General features: G+C 36.7%; 1 protein-coding gene across 8 annotated transcripts in view; it reads right to left on the bottom strand.

Moving 5' to 3' along the window:
• The window catches only part of FAM184A (family with sequence similarity 184 member A), a 123,316-nt gene that overhangs the window by 61,939 nt on the left and 44,909 nt on the right, over positions 1–16,468 (bottom strand). For 7 of the 8 annotated variants that reach the window (XM_036925061.2, XM_036925058.2, XM_036925060.2 and 4 more), the window contains 4 exons: positions 6,971–7,825; positions 6,133–6,268; positions 4,635–4,816; positions 2,172–2,369 (listed from right to left, as the gene is read on the bottom strand). In XM_036925061.2, the coding sequence (XP_036780956.2) occupies positions 2,172–2,369; positions 4,635–4,816; positions 6,133–6,268; positions 6,971–7,825 (1,371 nt within the window). The remainder of the gene's footprint in view (positions 1–2,171; positions 2,370–4,634; positions 4,817–6,132; positions 6,269–6,970; positions 7,826–16,468) is intronic. The other variant, XM_036925063.2, reaches the window with a different exon arrangement.

The raw sequence follows: 16,468 nt of genomic DNA, 5'->3' as shown, positions 1-16,468 counted from the left end.
ATACTGTCTTCACAAATGCATCAGGCATAGAATGGTGGGAACCCTCCCAAAACTCAAGTTCCCAGAAATTGGCCAAGAGCCAACCTTGCACCAAGGCCTTTCTAAGGATGGCGGTTTCGGGCCTGCCATGTTAACTCTTTTCCTCACAGATTCTCTGTATATTTACTTTCAAATGGAATGGGTGAACTAGAGTTATGAAAGAAAAGATAATCCTTTTTGATAGCCAAGTAATAAGGAATAGAGAAGTCACCTTTAGTTAAATGTTCTTTAAAAGATAGTATGACATTGGAGAAAGACTATTTTGGAAAGGGGCTGGTTTTAGCTTAGGCTCAGACATGAGGTACCCAGGTAAGAGAGGAATGAAGCAGCAAGTGATAAACACGTTATTTTGAAAAGAAAAGGGTACAGATAAAACTATCATAAGAGGTTTTGATGATGTTCACATATAGGAGATCTATGTCACTTGTCTTACAGCAACTGTATTTTAAAGAAAGACAGTAAGAAAAGTGGCTTAACACAGATTTTAGGTAGCTCAGAAATTGAAATTTAATGGATGAGAGGATGATTAGGATGGAAGTAATGAGGCAAAAATGATCTTGATAAAAGATGCCTTGACTCTTGCATTCAGAACTTAATATAGAGGAAAAAGAGGCAAAGGTAGGACATGTGCAATTTAAATATTCCAATAAGAGAAGAGAAGCCTAAGGTGGGAAAGGGATGGAGAAAAGAAACATAACAACAAAAAATACTATGGACGAGATTACTGAGCAGTAGCTATCACTATACACTTTATTATAAACCTTGACCATTTGATACACAGCCAGAATTGGGAAGCACGCACATGTGCAGCATAATTCAAGCTGTACAAATTGGCCCTGGAGTAGCAAGCTGGCAGAGAAAACCACCACAATTTTTGAGAAATAAATGTCATTAAGTTTCATCTCTAGCTACAAAATATAACAGTAACCTAGAATATACAAAATATAACAGTTTAACTAGAAATAACATTCTAAAAGAAGTTTTACTCGGATTTTTAATTAAGCTCAGGTGTTGAATATTTTATACAAATATTGCAAAAGGAAGAGACATAGGGGCAGAAGGCCTCAATTCATGTTACCTCCGCTATTTCCTAGGTTTATAGCTCTGAGTCAATCATTTAGGTTTATTAAACCTATTTCACCATCTATGCAATAAAAATGATGTTCATCTCCAAATTTAAATAATAAGGAATATATAAGAAAGCTCTTAGTAAACTATGAAGTGCAACTAATATAAGACATACAATAACCATCATTAACACATGCTTACATGATGGGGTTAAATGCCTTAGGGTTTGTTACCTCAGACCTGAGTTCAAGGCCTGATTAATCCTTACTAGTCACATGGGCTTGAGCAAGTGTTTAGCCTCTCTGTGCCTCCATCTCCTTTTCAGTAAAATGGGTATGGCAATCAAACCAGTAGCAGAGTTACAGGATTATATGAAAAAATAAATATAAACATCATTGTGGCTGGCACACAGTAAGAAACACTAATTACTAATATTTATGTATCTTGTTATATGCTAGGACATGTCCAGGTTCTTAACACTTTCTCTCACTCAACCCTCATAGGACATTACAAGATGGATCTCATCTTCATCTGTTGGATGAAGAGCCTGAGGCATAGCTTTTGGGGTCCAAGATTAGGCAGCTAGGAAGCAAATAGCTCAGTGTAAGGCTTAGATCCACTAGACAACCTTGCTTTTTCATTATGCAATACTGTCTGTCATGTGTTACTATTAGCAAGATGATTCCTTAATTTAGGGAAAAAATAAAACAAAACAAATAATTTTCCCAAGGAAGGAAACTGTCTACAGGAGAATTAAGGGCTTCGACTAAATGAAGCTTCCTGAGAAGCACACCAATGTTGTCTCATGAGGGGATCACTCAGGATCAAGCGAGTGTTTCTGTTATGGCTTATACAAAGTAAAGTCCCTCATAACAATTTAATAAATTACATCCTACATCAAGAACTTTCATGGATGTTGCTCTTTGAATCATGATTTACAAAATGATTACAAGACTGCAGCCATCAAAATGAAGCAAACTCATTACTCTACGCTATAGATCATGCTGGATCATTAAGAAACCTCACTGATTTACAATGCAATGTAAGGTTGAAATTTTACTCACCATTTGCAATTTTTTCTTATCCCTAATTGCATTACTGTGGATAGCCTCAATTGCCATATGGTGCTTCCAAGCTAATTCTTCCAAAGTCTTAGAATGGGCCTCATTTAATTGAGCCACCTCTCCTTCCAAAATACTTTGCAGGTTTTTTAGCTCCATCTCATAATATTCTTGTTGAGTTTTCTTTGCCTCATTTACTTCCTAAAATTAAAACAAATAAAGATCAATAACTGGCTTTTTTCATTACTGCTGTTAGTATTTTGAATACTAAATATATAAATTTGAATGAACTGAGTGTTGCAGGATTTAGATTATAGAACATGAGATTACATCATTGGTATTCTCAGAAAATGACAGGGTGGCAAAGGCAAAATGAGTAATTTAAAAATGATAAAATAGACTACTATTTGGTTGGAACCAAGTGTGAGTTAGCACATCTGCAAGCTTAAGAGAGAAAAGCTTCCTATATGTCAAAGTTGTACACAAAATGGCTTACCAATTTACCCACTTAAATGATATTACTCAATACAATTTTATTGAGTGCTAATGATAGGCCTTCTAAGCATTCCCAGTCAAAACAGAAAAAAAGTCAAAGACAGTGGCAATATAATTTTGTAAGTCTATGAAATTAGTGTATGTCACATGTAAGAGTATGCAGGAACAGAGCCTAACCTAGATAGGGTGGGAAAGTAAGACACAGAGAGAGACAGAGAGAGTGTGTGTACAAGAGAGGGGGAGAGAGATCAGGGAAGGCTTTCCATAAGAGAAAACATCTGAGCTGCGCCAATGACTCACTCTTTCATTTAATTCTCACAAGCCCATCAGGAAAGCAGAAATGAGAAAATTTCAAATCTAGATCTGATAATCCAAAGCCTACATTCATAATCATTCCCAGCATTTTGAAAGATGAGAGTCAACCAGGCAGCAAAGTTTAAGTAGACAAGAAGTCCATGTAGGTAAGCAGTATGGATAGAAAACATAAGAAACTAGGCTGGGAGTGGTGAGGGATTAAGTTCAGAGGCTGGCAGGAGTCAAATCATGAGAAGGGATATTTTGTGCTAAGGACTCTGGATTTTATTCTGAAGGGAATGAGAAATCATTGAAATTTAAGTAACTGACATATTTTTAAAAACAATCATCTTGGCAGTAGGCTACTGAATTGACTGAAGGCAGAGAGAGAGCTTAGGAAGCTGTAACTGTAATCCAGGCAAGAAATGACAGGTACTAAGCCTAGGCTCTGTGAATGGATATGGAGAGGAGGAGAGGAGAGAACAGAATAAAATACATTAAGGGAGTAGAAAACTGATAGGACTTGGTAACAGTTAAGGGGGTTAAGGAAATAGTAATAAAGAATGACTCCCAGGTTTCTGATCTACCCAACTAGATAAATGGTAGTGCTACTGGTTAAAAAAAGTAGTGAAGGAAATATAGTACTTCTGAAGGGAGAAATTTCTAGGCATGATGATTTGACATGTTTGTGAGCAACAGATACCTACTAAGAGTTAGATATATAGGACTCAAGTTCAGGGGGAAAGTTCTGGCTTAGATGGATTTGGGAGCTCTCACTCAACAAATGACAGGTGATGTTCCTGGGATGGATGAGTGTGGGGATGAGAATGCCAGGGAACATCCATGATGAAGGAGCAGGTGGAGCAGCAAAGCTCACAAACTAAAGTGCAAGGCCACCTAGATAGGAATAGAACAAGAGAGGACAGGAAACAGCCAAAGAGAGATATTCTTTGGTAAATCAGAGAGGAGTAAGACCACAGTAAGACAAGATCCTCCAAGTCCAGCAATGTGGATGTCCCTGGGGGCAGAGGCAAATGCAGATTCTGTGGAGTGGTGGTAAGAGGAAGCAGGGGAGGAGCCAGTGAGTGGTGAGCAAGGGGCAAGGAGAACAGACATTCTGTAATATGCGTGGTTGCTGAGGGAAGGAGAAGGAGTGTCTAAAACTCCCACTTGGTATTGTAGAGAAAAACTGGAATAAATATTCAGCAATTACTCTACAAATGACACCTCTTATTTAATCTAGATATTTAAATGTTGGTATATGAATTTTCAGAGCTTGGTGCTTTTCAGTTTTATAGAAATATCCTAGGTGTACATGCAGTAATGTGTTTCATTAATAGAAAAACAAATATGATCAACCATAAATCCACATTCCACTGAAATAAGAGTTTATTCAGTTTTTGGCTTGAAATAGGTTGAAATGTCTTAAGTTTTTACATTATAAATTGTTACCAACAACATATTGAATATATACATGAGATAGGATAGTCCAGTTTTATACCTTTTTTCCTCAAAATAAAAACCAAAAAATTACTAGCGTTAAGAAAAAGACTGTTACTGTGAAGCAGGAATAAACACTCTAAATCAAATCTGAAAAAGAGGAAGACTGAGCTTTTCGTCCTTTCCATTACTGGGGGACTGGGAGTGGGTGGGGTAGGGTCCTCCATTGCTTTTTACCTTCTCCAGTTCCAGAATCTGCTGTTTCTGCTCTTCATCCAAACTTTGAGTTTTGCTTTGCAAAAAAGCTCTCTCTTCTTCAAGCTGAGATAATCTCTCATTGGCCCTTGATTTTTCTGATTCTAGATCTTTAATTGTAACCTCCTGGGTCATTTGAGTTGCTTGAAGCATTCCAATATGACCTACTCCCCAAAAAGAAAACCTCTTCAATTTAAAATCTGTTGCACTGTGGTATAAAACAGTCTGTACTTTAAATGACAAGTTGCAGTTAATACTTAAGCAACACAAACAGCCTGCATGTACAAACAGTTCTTTGGTTTCCTCACTGTATAAAATGGAAATATTTGCCATGAGAATACTTCTTACCCAAGTAGAATAACTTAAATTAGAAAGAAGTCCATTTTCATATCAGTGATATTACTTCGTGCACCCAGGACCATTCCAGTTTTGTTTTTAAATATTGTAAGCTATACAAGTTGAAGCAGGAGCAACTCCACATGGATGTGTACAAAAGTTTTGGGAATAAAAACAAAGTGAGAGAGGATGCACTGACTTATACTATGGTGCAAAATAAGTAATTTGTTCTTTTCTGACCTCTTCTTTTTTCAAATTCTAACATAATGAGGAATAAATGTGTATGTAGGAAGTAAAGATGGCAGGCAGTAATTTGGTTGAAACTGAATTTTAGACAAGAGACCTGATAAAGAACTAAGGCAGGACAGATAAGAAGAGCAAGTTTATGAAAGAATGAAATAAATGACAACAGCAAAAAAAGGGCAAGATAGGAGATGAGAGGGAGAGCTTAAAGGTAAGCGTGTGAAAAAAATCTCAGAAAGTATGTGTTAGGGCAGTGGTGCTCAAAGCACCCTAGGTCAGCAGCACATGGGAACTCTGGTTCATCCTCGACCTACCAAATCAGAAACCTGAGCTGGGGCCCAGCACCGTGGTTGCACAAGCCCTCCAATCGGTTTGCATACATGCTGAAGTTTAAAAACTATTTATCTGAGATTCACTGTGAGCCAATCAAATCAGTTTAGTTTAAATGGCTTCACCTGCTATACTAAACCCTGGCAAAACAATTTCAGAATTGTCAAGGGTCACCCACCCCCTCTAAGGGCTATGAAATGAGCACATCAACCATGAGGGGCAACTCAGCTTTACAGTAGTGGAACTACGTGTAAATTACAGTGTCTCATTTCATTTAGCTTCTTAATAAGGATCATTTTACATACTGAATACCTAAAAACGTACTCTTTTAAAGGCCAAAGCCTTTTATATTGCTTCATTTTTCTTTCAGTGAATGATTTATTGATGCTATAATACCTGCTAACTCTTAATTTTTCTATAAAAATATGCTCTAAAAATAAGTTATCACTTGCTTATCTTATTAAGAAGATATTAGTGTTCTTTAACATATTTAGAGTCTAATTTTGTCTTAAATTAACATTTAAGTGTTAATTTAGCTGAGAACTTCACCAAGAACTGTAGTCAGACATACTGGCTTTGAGGACAAGATCTGAAGCTTGCTGTTGTAAACGTTCTCTGGCCGCTGCCAGCTCACTTTCCACTTCCTTGTGCTTGTTTAATAAGGCCATCTCTCCCTCCTTGGCATCATCAAGCTGTTTTTGAAGAACCTAAGAAAGATCAAGTAGCCCTTATTAAAATAGAAGAATGATGCTGAACCAAGTGATTCATTTACATTATAAGCATCAACCTTCTCTTATTCAAAAGTCACAGTTAACAATACTTAATTTTGAGTCTGTTTTGATGACACTTATAGCTCACCTTCATAAATCATATGACCTAATCATGAAAGGCTATTTTCTCATCCACTCAAATGCTGAATAGATACTAAAAACATAGCTATGAAATTTTCTATTTCATTTGTAAAATTTGTAGGGACTTTTTGACTTTTTTTTTTAACTTGCACCATACCTCTAATTCAGGTTTATAAAGCAATCAATTTTTTTTCATTGTCTGGATATCAACTGATGGGCAGACAATTATTAATGAAAAGGAAAAATACAATTAAACCCAAAGACTGCTATTTTAATTTTCCTAAGCCACTTATGGAAAATTTTAACATGTTATTTAAATAAAATCCTTTCATAAACAGCAAAACTTTGTTATCTTTTTGGGCCATTAATATCTGAAACTCTAGTAGGAAACAATAACTACAGAATAGCAAAAATTGTCCCTTTTTTGGTTTTCTTGTAAGAGAAAAGCAGAAAAGCACAAAGGGGGAGAAAACCAAAAGTTGAAGAGGTCTAATTGAAAAGAAAAGAGAATACTAGGAGAAAAAAACCTGTGTGTTGAGTGTAATATTCTTCACCTACCTGAATGCTGCTCTCTGCCGTAACAAGTGCGATCTGAAGCTTTTGGCATCTGTCACGAAGACTTCCAGCTTCATCCTGTCCCATCTGTAACTCTGTCTTTAATTTTCCTATGGTTTTTCGTAAAATTGCTTCTTGTCCCTGAAATTCTTTTCTAAGATCAGCTTCCTTTTCTCTGGTGGCCTGCAGACTTTCCGCTGTAAAAAGCTGTGACCTTTTCAAAGTATCAAGCTCATGTTCATAAAAGGACTGAGCTTTATTCAACTTGCCTTCATAATCCTCAATTAGCTTTTTCCGTTCAAGTCTTAGCTCTTCCAGTGTTCTGTTTAAGGTCTCCACCTCCATTCTGTGCAGCTCCTCTACCTTCTCCTGCCCTTTATTGATGGAGGCACTGTGATCTTGCTGTGACTTCAGCAGCTCTTGGATTTCCCGTCTGTGAGCAGTTCGCAAATCTTCCAATGCCACACGCTTGTCTTTTTCAAACTGTACTTGGAGCTGTCCAAAACTCCGTAATCTTTCCTCAAATTTCCTTCTGATCTCTTCAACCTCTCTAGACATGGTCACTATGCGCTGGACATGCTGGGCTTCTGCACAAAGTTGCATGTCCTCAACTCTATGCTTATAAGCTTCAAATTCTGTCAAGGCCTGCTGCTTCATTTTTATGTGATCTTCTAATGAAGCTTCTAAAACTTGAATCTTTCTCTTAAGATCTAATTCCTCTGTTACTTTGCTTTTATACTGCAGTATTTTTTCTCTTGTTTCTGCAAGAATTTGTTGGATTTCTTCTTCATGAGCATCTCTGAGGGCTTGAATTGCAGATTCATGCTCATCATTTTTAGTGTTCAAAGCATATATTACCTGTATGGTTTTAAAGAAGGGAGAAGAATTCAGTAAACCATATTCCTTTCTAACTTGGAGTTAATTCTTTCATTTGGACTGATACTTTTCTATGCACATAATACTGGCTATGGTAAATGTCAAATACAGAAATATCATGAATTATTTGTATGTTCATAAATAGATTTACTTAGCAAGTTTTTCCCATACTACAATCTTAAAATTTGAATTTGAGGACTTTTTAATGAAGATGGTAAAGCACCCCAAATTAAGAATGTTTTATTACAAACAAAAGAGTGAAGAGGAAAGAGATAAAGGAGGCCACCTGGCCTACAAGAAAGGAGTTTTTCATAAAACCCAGTCTGGCTTACTGGGAGTGTGTGTTATGGGGGTCAGGAGAAAGGCCTCATAAATATGTCTCTGCCCTACACTGATGTCCTAGGGACAAGAGAGGCTTTGCATGAATGGAAACTCTAGGCCCTAAGCCTTTCCAAAGGCCTCTTTCATTTATTTAATATCCAGTATATTTTAACTTTAGAAATTTCTTTTTCTAATTCCCCTGTAGCCCGTTTTTAAATCTGATCCTGTCTCTCCCAAGTTCCTAGTGGTCTCCTTACAAAATCCAATGAGTACTTCTTTATTTACAATATCAAATGACATAGTTTTACACATTGCCTAATTTTTCCTCTGCCTCCAAGCAAGCCAGACTCCTAGAGCCAGAGTGTTCAAGGTACTGTTCTTTATTTTCATTTTAGTCCTTGGGTTATAATGATTCCATTGAGATTCTCCCAATCTTAATTCCAAATGACAACACATTCCCTTTATAGTAACATTTCCATTCTTATATGTTCTTTGATACACTCTAGCACACCCCTGTGGTCAACGTGCAATATTTGTGACTATTACTTAATAGTAATAGAGCTTAGAGATGTGCCCACTTTCTTCTAAAGTAAAAAGAAGTAAACATTACTCCAAAAACCCAGAAGCCAAAAATCAATGTCCTGGAGCTTTGCTCATTTTAATGTGATCTTCGTCTGGCTTCAGAAATGAATTCCACCACCAAACACCAGAAATTGCAGTAAGGATGAAAAAGTGTGGCCAGTCATGTAGAAAACTTGTTTAAACCTGACCCTTCACATATTCTGGTAACTCCAGATCTTATTGCTAAATCTAGGCTGTCACCTGCTCAGCCTGCATCTGCATGTGTAGAATGAGGAAGACACCCTGGGGGCTGACCACAGGGCTTTGTCTTCCTGACTTGGTCCCCTGTCCCCTACTTGCTTGGTCAGCTGTAACTATTCTGTGAGATATAGTTATACCAAAGGTTTAAAACAATTGAGAGATGGCAGGACCCCATCTATCTTGCCACAGCTACTCCTTCTCCTATAAGCTCTACAGGAAAATACATGCACAAAAGGGAAATAAATGCTTATTTATTTTCAAAATAACGCTAATTCCAAACCCCAAGTTATGTCTCTAATGAACTAACAGGGATCCTCATGGAGGACTCCTTTTATTTACACATTTAAGCTTACATATAGCCTAAAAACTGAGAAAGTTGGGTAGCTTCCTATTCCCTTCCCCCAGGGTCATACCTGCTTCCCATGTTGATGGCCAGAAATGAAAAGGGGCTCTGAGGAAAAACATGCCAACCAGCCAGAGAGAAGTCCCTTTTCTAGAATGTCTACAGCAAAGCTGGTATAGGCCACAGGTCAGACATTCCCAGGGCTGTTTGTGGACATCTCCTATTTATCTTACAAAGCACATGTAAGGAAAAGATATAACCCAAAGAAAACCCCCAGAGAAAAACAAGTTATACTGTTAGCACTTTGCTCCAGCAAATGACCCTGAAAAGTGCCAGTCCACAGTAGGATTCCACTTAATTAGGGATGAAATGGGGGAGAGAAGCAATATGTGAGCATTCCCTTGTCAACAATTTATTGAAATACTCTTCTTTTTCCTGATATTTAATTTCCCTCCAGTCTTTGAACAAAGAGTCAGTTCAAGTTTTACATCCCTTAATGTCTTCCAGATACCACCCAAATCCATGGGCATCTATCTTTCTTTAAATCTAGCACCTTCATTTCCTCATCATCATGTATTCCTGAAATTTCGTAAATGTCTGATTAAATTTTGGACGTCTTAATAGCAAAGTTGGAAAGCTGTGTGAGGATGTGAGAGAGCCTGGAAAAGTAGGTGAAGATATAAAAGCACTACACACACAAAAGTGAATGAAAAGGTAAAATTACAGGAGACAAAGGTAGGAGTTAAAGCATTAAAAGGAATAGAATTTTTAAAAGTAAACAAAACATCTGACAAATAAGGAAATATGGTGAGGAACTCTATCACTTTATATTCTAGTCTAGGGGTCAGCAAACTACAGCCTGCAGGCCAGATATGGTTGCAGCTTCCTTTGTAAATAAACTTTTATTGAACCACAGCAATGCCCATTCATTTATGTATTGCCTATGGCTGCTATCCCACTACAACAACAAAGGTGAGTAGTTGTTGTGGAAGAGATCTTATTACCAACTCCTGTTCTGATCTATACACAGACAAGCCATTTTTCCAGCCAAAATATAGGCAGCCAAAAATAAAAAGTATTTGAATTTGCACTAGCTTTGTTTACTCTCTACTAAATAGTCCAGGGTTCTTACCATTGCAATTCACACATTGAGAAAATCAATTATGTGATTCTGAAAGAATATTATATAAAACAAATACAATATCATATTGACCATATACTACTATATTCCAGGAAAGAAATGTTAAGTAAAGATATGCTAAGCATAATAATGAATACCGTTCTCATAAATAACCATTTGAAATAAATCACTATTTAATTATAAAATGACAATGTAATATAAGAATTTTCATGTTGACCCTAACTAGATGTAGTATCCTCTGTTTACTTTTCTACATAATTCCAAAGGTAATCATTTATTCATATCATTCTGATTACTATTTCTCAGACCATGGTAACATCAATGTTCTAGGTTCTTTAAACACAGAGAAAATATGACTTGAAATAGCAGAACTGACCCAAACTGGATTTTTGACCCTAAATAAAATAACTTAATTTCTCCAAACTTCAAGTTTTTAAATATTAAATAGAGATCATATTTATTCTACCCTAGTGAGATCATTGTTATAAGATTAGTCTACAATTGACATTTAAAAAATGATGTTTTTAAAAGATCTTTTGAAAAATATAAAGCACTATAAGATGGTAAGTCTTCCTTATTAGGTGTATCATTTATTTATGGAGAGAATGATACCAATTTTACAAGAAACATGAGTTAGTAATCTTAATCATCCATAAATTTGGCTGTCATTTTTCACACAGGCAAAGGATACTCTCTAGTGTCTCTCCATAAACTATTGTAAAAGACATTAAGAGCCATTTGCAGTTTTCCTGGAACTATGAATATTCACAGAATGGGATAGTACAACCATTTCAGCAATTTTGTGCAATTTCAGTTCCATTTAATGCCAGTAATGAGTAATTTAACTATAATTCCATAATGAATAAACAACAGTGAATAATTTTTCCATTTCCTATGAAGATTTTCAGATAATCTTACCCACAGATAAAATAAGAACAATTCTAGATACTAGTTTTTAAAATGCTACTTAGTAAAAAGAAATAGTTTCTGAAATAGTTCTCATTGTTGGCTGCTACAGACTGAATTGTGCCCTCAACACACCCCGCCACACACAAAATTCACATGTTGAAGCTCTAATCCTCTATATGCTAGTATTTGGAGATGAGGTCTTTGGGAGGTAATGAAGTTTAGACAAGCTCATGAGGATGGATGGGGCTGTCAGGATGGGATTAGTGCCTTTAAAAGAAGAGACCCCAGACAGCTTGCCTTCATTCTCTCCACCATGTGAGGACACAGCAAGAAGATCTATGGTATTGTGTTAGTCATACTGAGCTGACTAATACATTGGCAATATATAAATATGTTCCCACCAAAACTAACTCATTAGTAATGAAATATATTAACTGAAAAGTATTTATATTACCTTAAGACTTAACATCAACAGTTTTAACACTGCTAAAGTAAGGGAAATGCACAGTGCTATATACAATAAGAGCCAATCTTACCAATGGAAAAGTGTTAGTGTGCATGTTTATACAATCTTTAAAGGCGTATCAAGAAATAAACCAAATTTTAACTATGGATATTCAGTATTTCTAAACCCTCTATGATAAATGTATGTTACTGTTATATTCAGAAAACATTAAGCCTTTCTAAGGGTTTAACATTAATAGGAATGAATCAATACTCAAAATGCCTTAGTTTTAGAAAAACATAACAATGAAAATGGAAACAGTAAATGAAAGGAACACTCATTATCAACAGATACACTGAAAGTTGCCTTAAAAGATCACCCACTGAAATAAAAATGATTTGGAAAAATTAAACTTATTCAAGAATACTGAATATAAATCATTATACTTTCAAAAAATAGCATATATTTTGAGGAAAATGTAAAAAGTCCAATTACCTAGATAACATTTGATAGCTTAGTAGCAAATTTTTAATGGTCAGTTCCTCCTTCATTCATTCTTCCCTTCAACAAAACTGCAAACCTGCCATATAACCAGAACTATATAATTGGCACAGAAAATCCAACAGTGAACTGGATGCATATGTGTGGTATCTATTCTTATGCAGCTTAGTGGAGGCTGACCTTAAAGAAATATTTATTCAATTAGTAAAAGTAAACACTTGGTAAGTCCTACAAAGGAGGAGAAATACAAAATGAGTCTTTGCAGGAAGTGGGAATGAGGGTGGTAGTGTATGAATTCCTCCCTTATCTGAATAAAATGCTTACTTTAACAAGAATCTTTTAGTCAAAATATTAAGGGGAAAACTATTCAGAGAGAATTCCAGGCTGAAGGAACATTAAGAGCAAAAGGCAAAAAGTTGGGAAAGCACAGGATTCTGTGAGAAGAAAGATGGGCTCCAGAGCTAGAAAGGCAGACATGATCCATGCTGCAGATACTCACAGTGGCTGGACTGGATGAGATCCAAAAGGGAAAAATTAATGAGAAAGACTGAAAAAAAGATTGGGAACCAGGCCTTGGGCAGAGCACAGGGGGGTAAGGGCCCACAGACAGAGGCAACATGCTGACAGAGATGAGTAAGATGGGGAAGGAGACAGAGCTCTGAGGTCCAAGATGCGAGGGATGGGCAGTGGACTGTGTCAAAGGCTGAACATTCAAGAAAAATGAAGTCTCAAACCCCTGTATTCAGAATCTAAGTTTCAGAAGCTATCTTTGAGAGAGCACATTCAGTAGGGCAGTGAGGGCAGAAGCTAGAGGACAAATGGCAAAGGTGGGTGAGGGGCTGCTGAGTGAACACACACAGGCAGTCATTTGGTAGAGGAAAACTCCAAGAAATGGTTGGTAAAAGGAAGGAAAGAACTAAGGACAACTAGGATGATGGCTTAGGATGCAGCAGAGTCCAGGGACAGCTTGTTTTTAAAAAGAAGGGTTAATTATTACACTCACATCATAGAGAAAGTTTGAGTCCAGGACTGCATGGCAGGTGGAAAGACTGGTGTGGGCTGAGAGTAGGGAGAAGCTCCTCCCAAGAGAGCAAGGATAAAGACTGAGATTTGAGGTGGAGAGGTAAGGTGGGCAATTGCTATCTGATTGCTTCATACTCCTCCATAATAGGGAGATGAGGTCATCTTCCTAGAGTGCAAAAGCCATCAGCAGCTTCTCTCCACTGGCCATAAAATGATGCCACTCACCCTGGTGAGGCCAGCTGCAGCCTTCCCAGCACAGACTCAACCACACAGCCCCCATGAGGGGACCCTTCTCATCACTATTCCTCCAGGTGATTTTCTGGCCAGGCTCAATCTATATTTTTTACTTTTTTGAAAATTCTGGATATCTGTTCACTTCCTTTTCTAATGAATGTCAGACACACACACACACACACAGACAGACCAATGACAGAGAGAAACAGAGAAATGGAGAACTCCCCCTCAGAGCACTACATAAGCACTACATGAGGCCCAAGAGGACTTACAGTAAAAGAGCAATCTCAGATTCAATACATTAAAAAAAAAAAAGATATGGCACATTTTAAACATTTTAAACTTTAAAGGAAGAATATGTTTTCATTATTCTGTTTTTATTATGAAACCCTCAGTTCTTCTGGTTGAGCAAGTCACCAAAAGGTTACTTGGGCCTTAAAACACCAAAGTTAAGAAATACTGAAGAGTCTTTCAAACTTCTCAAAAACAGTAGGTTAGGACCTCTGTCATACAGAGGTCTCTATCAATACAAACCCAGTCAGGGAGCCCACATTGTACTGAGTTGTGATATCACTTCAGTTTCCTTTAATATGAAAAACAAACCAAGCCTTTTTTGCCCCACAGCATTGCCATTTTTAAGAGACCAGACAGTTGTCTTGTAGCATGTATATGGTAAGGACTTTTTATAAAATTATGTCAAGTTCCTATCTGTGGAAATTTTATGTTGTGTTTTCTCAATCCATCCTACTAATGTTTAGAGTACCTACTACTACATTATGAGGGCACACTTATCAGTCTGCTTTTCAAATATTAGTCTTCCCCCATCCTCTTCCAATCCACTGAACCTCCTTTATGATGTCCTACACTGTTTGAAGAAATGAGAAAAAACTACAAATGAATTAAATTTTCTTTACAAAAGGTTTAGTCCCAAGAAACACCATCCTACCTCTGTGTGGCAAGCCCTCCAATGGGACTTGCCTAAAAAATAATAGCTGTGGGCTACCTCACCTTTATTTTCCTAAGCGGAGTTTATAAGCTAAAGGCCAGGCTTGAATGGCTCATAACTATGGAAAGGATCTTCTCAGGGGCTGTGAGAGTGGTGAAGAGACAAGGCAAATGGGAGGCTGGATATTTAAAGAGGACTTTAACAGTCTTTTACAATATGATGTGAGCTGTACACCCTCCTAAGCCACATTCTCACAAAATATTCAGCCACATATTCACTTGCCATTAATGACTGTAGAAATATTATCTACTAGGGAGATGTACTGAAGATCTCAGTTCAAGGTGAGTGGAAGGGAAACAGATGTTACGCATACAGTATAGTTTTGTCTTGGCAGTGAATTACTTCCATTTTTTTCTTTTCTTGGTCTGTTTCTTTTGTTTTAAGTTAGAAATAAAAATTAAAAAGCAAAGTTTCTTCCTTACATGTTATGTCATCAAGTTAATTCCAGTAACAGACTTATGTCCAAATGAAACATTTACAAGGCAGTTAAAAAAATCTCATTTGGATTTATTTAAGCCAAGAGCACTATAAAACCCTAATTTAAAAAGATTTTTAAAATCCAAATGCTGTGAGAAAGAATTACCTTTAAAGATATATTTGCCCTCTAAGAGTTTCTATAATTACTGTTGGAAGTCTTTTGAAAAACATTTATGAAGTCTAATAACATGGGAGGTATTTTCCTCTGTGGTAATGTAGAATACACCTGTTTCCCCAGAAGATTTAACTTGACTTCTAAAATAGCAAACAGAAGTCTTATCATAAGGCTTATTATTTAGGGTCTGTGCAATGGGATCTGTGCTACCAAACTTTAACAAAACAAATCAAACAATCAACGAACTTCTAGTGAATGCCTTACTATGCGTTCAGTATTTTTAAAATTTGCATTCTGGCAAAGAAAAGTATAAATGTTCTTACCTAATCCTACTTACAAAGAACTGCTTAAAATAAAACATATGCAAAATAATGGAGATAATTTTAGATAATATATATTAAGTGTCAAGCTGTAGAGTACAGAATACCTTGTGCAGCATGAGAAACTTTGAGAAGAGAAGACTAGACAAAAACTGTAGTAAATAAAAAGGCTTGAAGGAGCAGAGGCAGGTTGCAGGGAACTTTGAGGGAAGCAATCTAAGTGAAGGCACAAGACAGGAATGATTCTGGTGTTTAGTGTGGTCAGATAATTCTGAACAGAGAATGGTGAGTGCCAGGGAAAGCCAGTTAAAGTTAAAAAGGTACTGGTGAATAATTTTGTCCTTGCAATTTAACTGGCAAATGGGTCTCCAATAATTTTAGGAGATTTTGAATCTATACCTATTTTTCTATTTGTATGCTCACAATGGTGCTGGACAATTATTCTAAAGAAGACATACATTTTTTTCACATTTAAACATTTCTTGAGTCAAGATGAATCTTACAATCGTGTATCACAGTTGGACAGCATTTTCCCCCCTCTAGTAACAAACAATGATGTATCTTAAAAATCAATCACTACAATGAATTGAGTGCTAGGAAGCCATTGGAAAAATGGATGACTATAGTGTTTTATGTTTAAAGTAGAACATAAACAATTCTCAACTCTACAAAAACTGCCTGAACTACTTGCTCACAAGGGACAAAAAAGACTGAATGGTCTATGACCATTCAGGGAGGGGCAGGAATATGCCTAAACTGAGTCTTACAGAAAGTGAAGAGTTCAAGCCAGAGAGACCAGAGGATAGAACTAGTCAATTATTTTTCAGAGTAGAAATAGTTGTAGAACCTAAGAACTGAGAGGGAAATGACATCTCTTGTAGAGCACTGGAAAGCATACGGCAAAATCAGGGACTCTTGTCTGCTTGATCCAAGTGAGGTTACCTGATTTAAAGTTTCTCAAGAGCAGC

This window comes from Manis pentadactyla, chromosome 12 (assembly GCF_030020395.1).
Source record: "Manis pentadactyla isolate mManPen7 chromosome 12, mManPen7.hap1, whole genome shotgun sequence".
In the NCBI taxonomy this organism is placed as follows: Eukaryota; Metazoa; Chordata; class Mammalia; order Pholidota; family Manidae; genus Manis; species Manis pentadactyla.
This window is presented reverse-complemented; position numbering and strand designations above follow the sequence as displayed.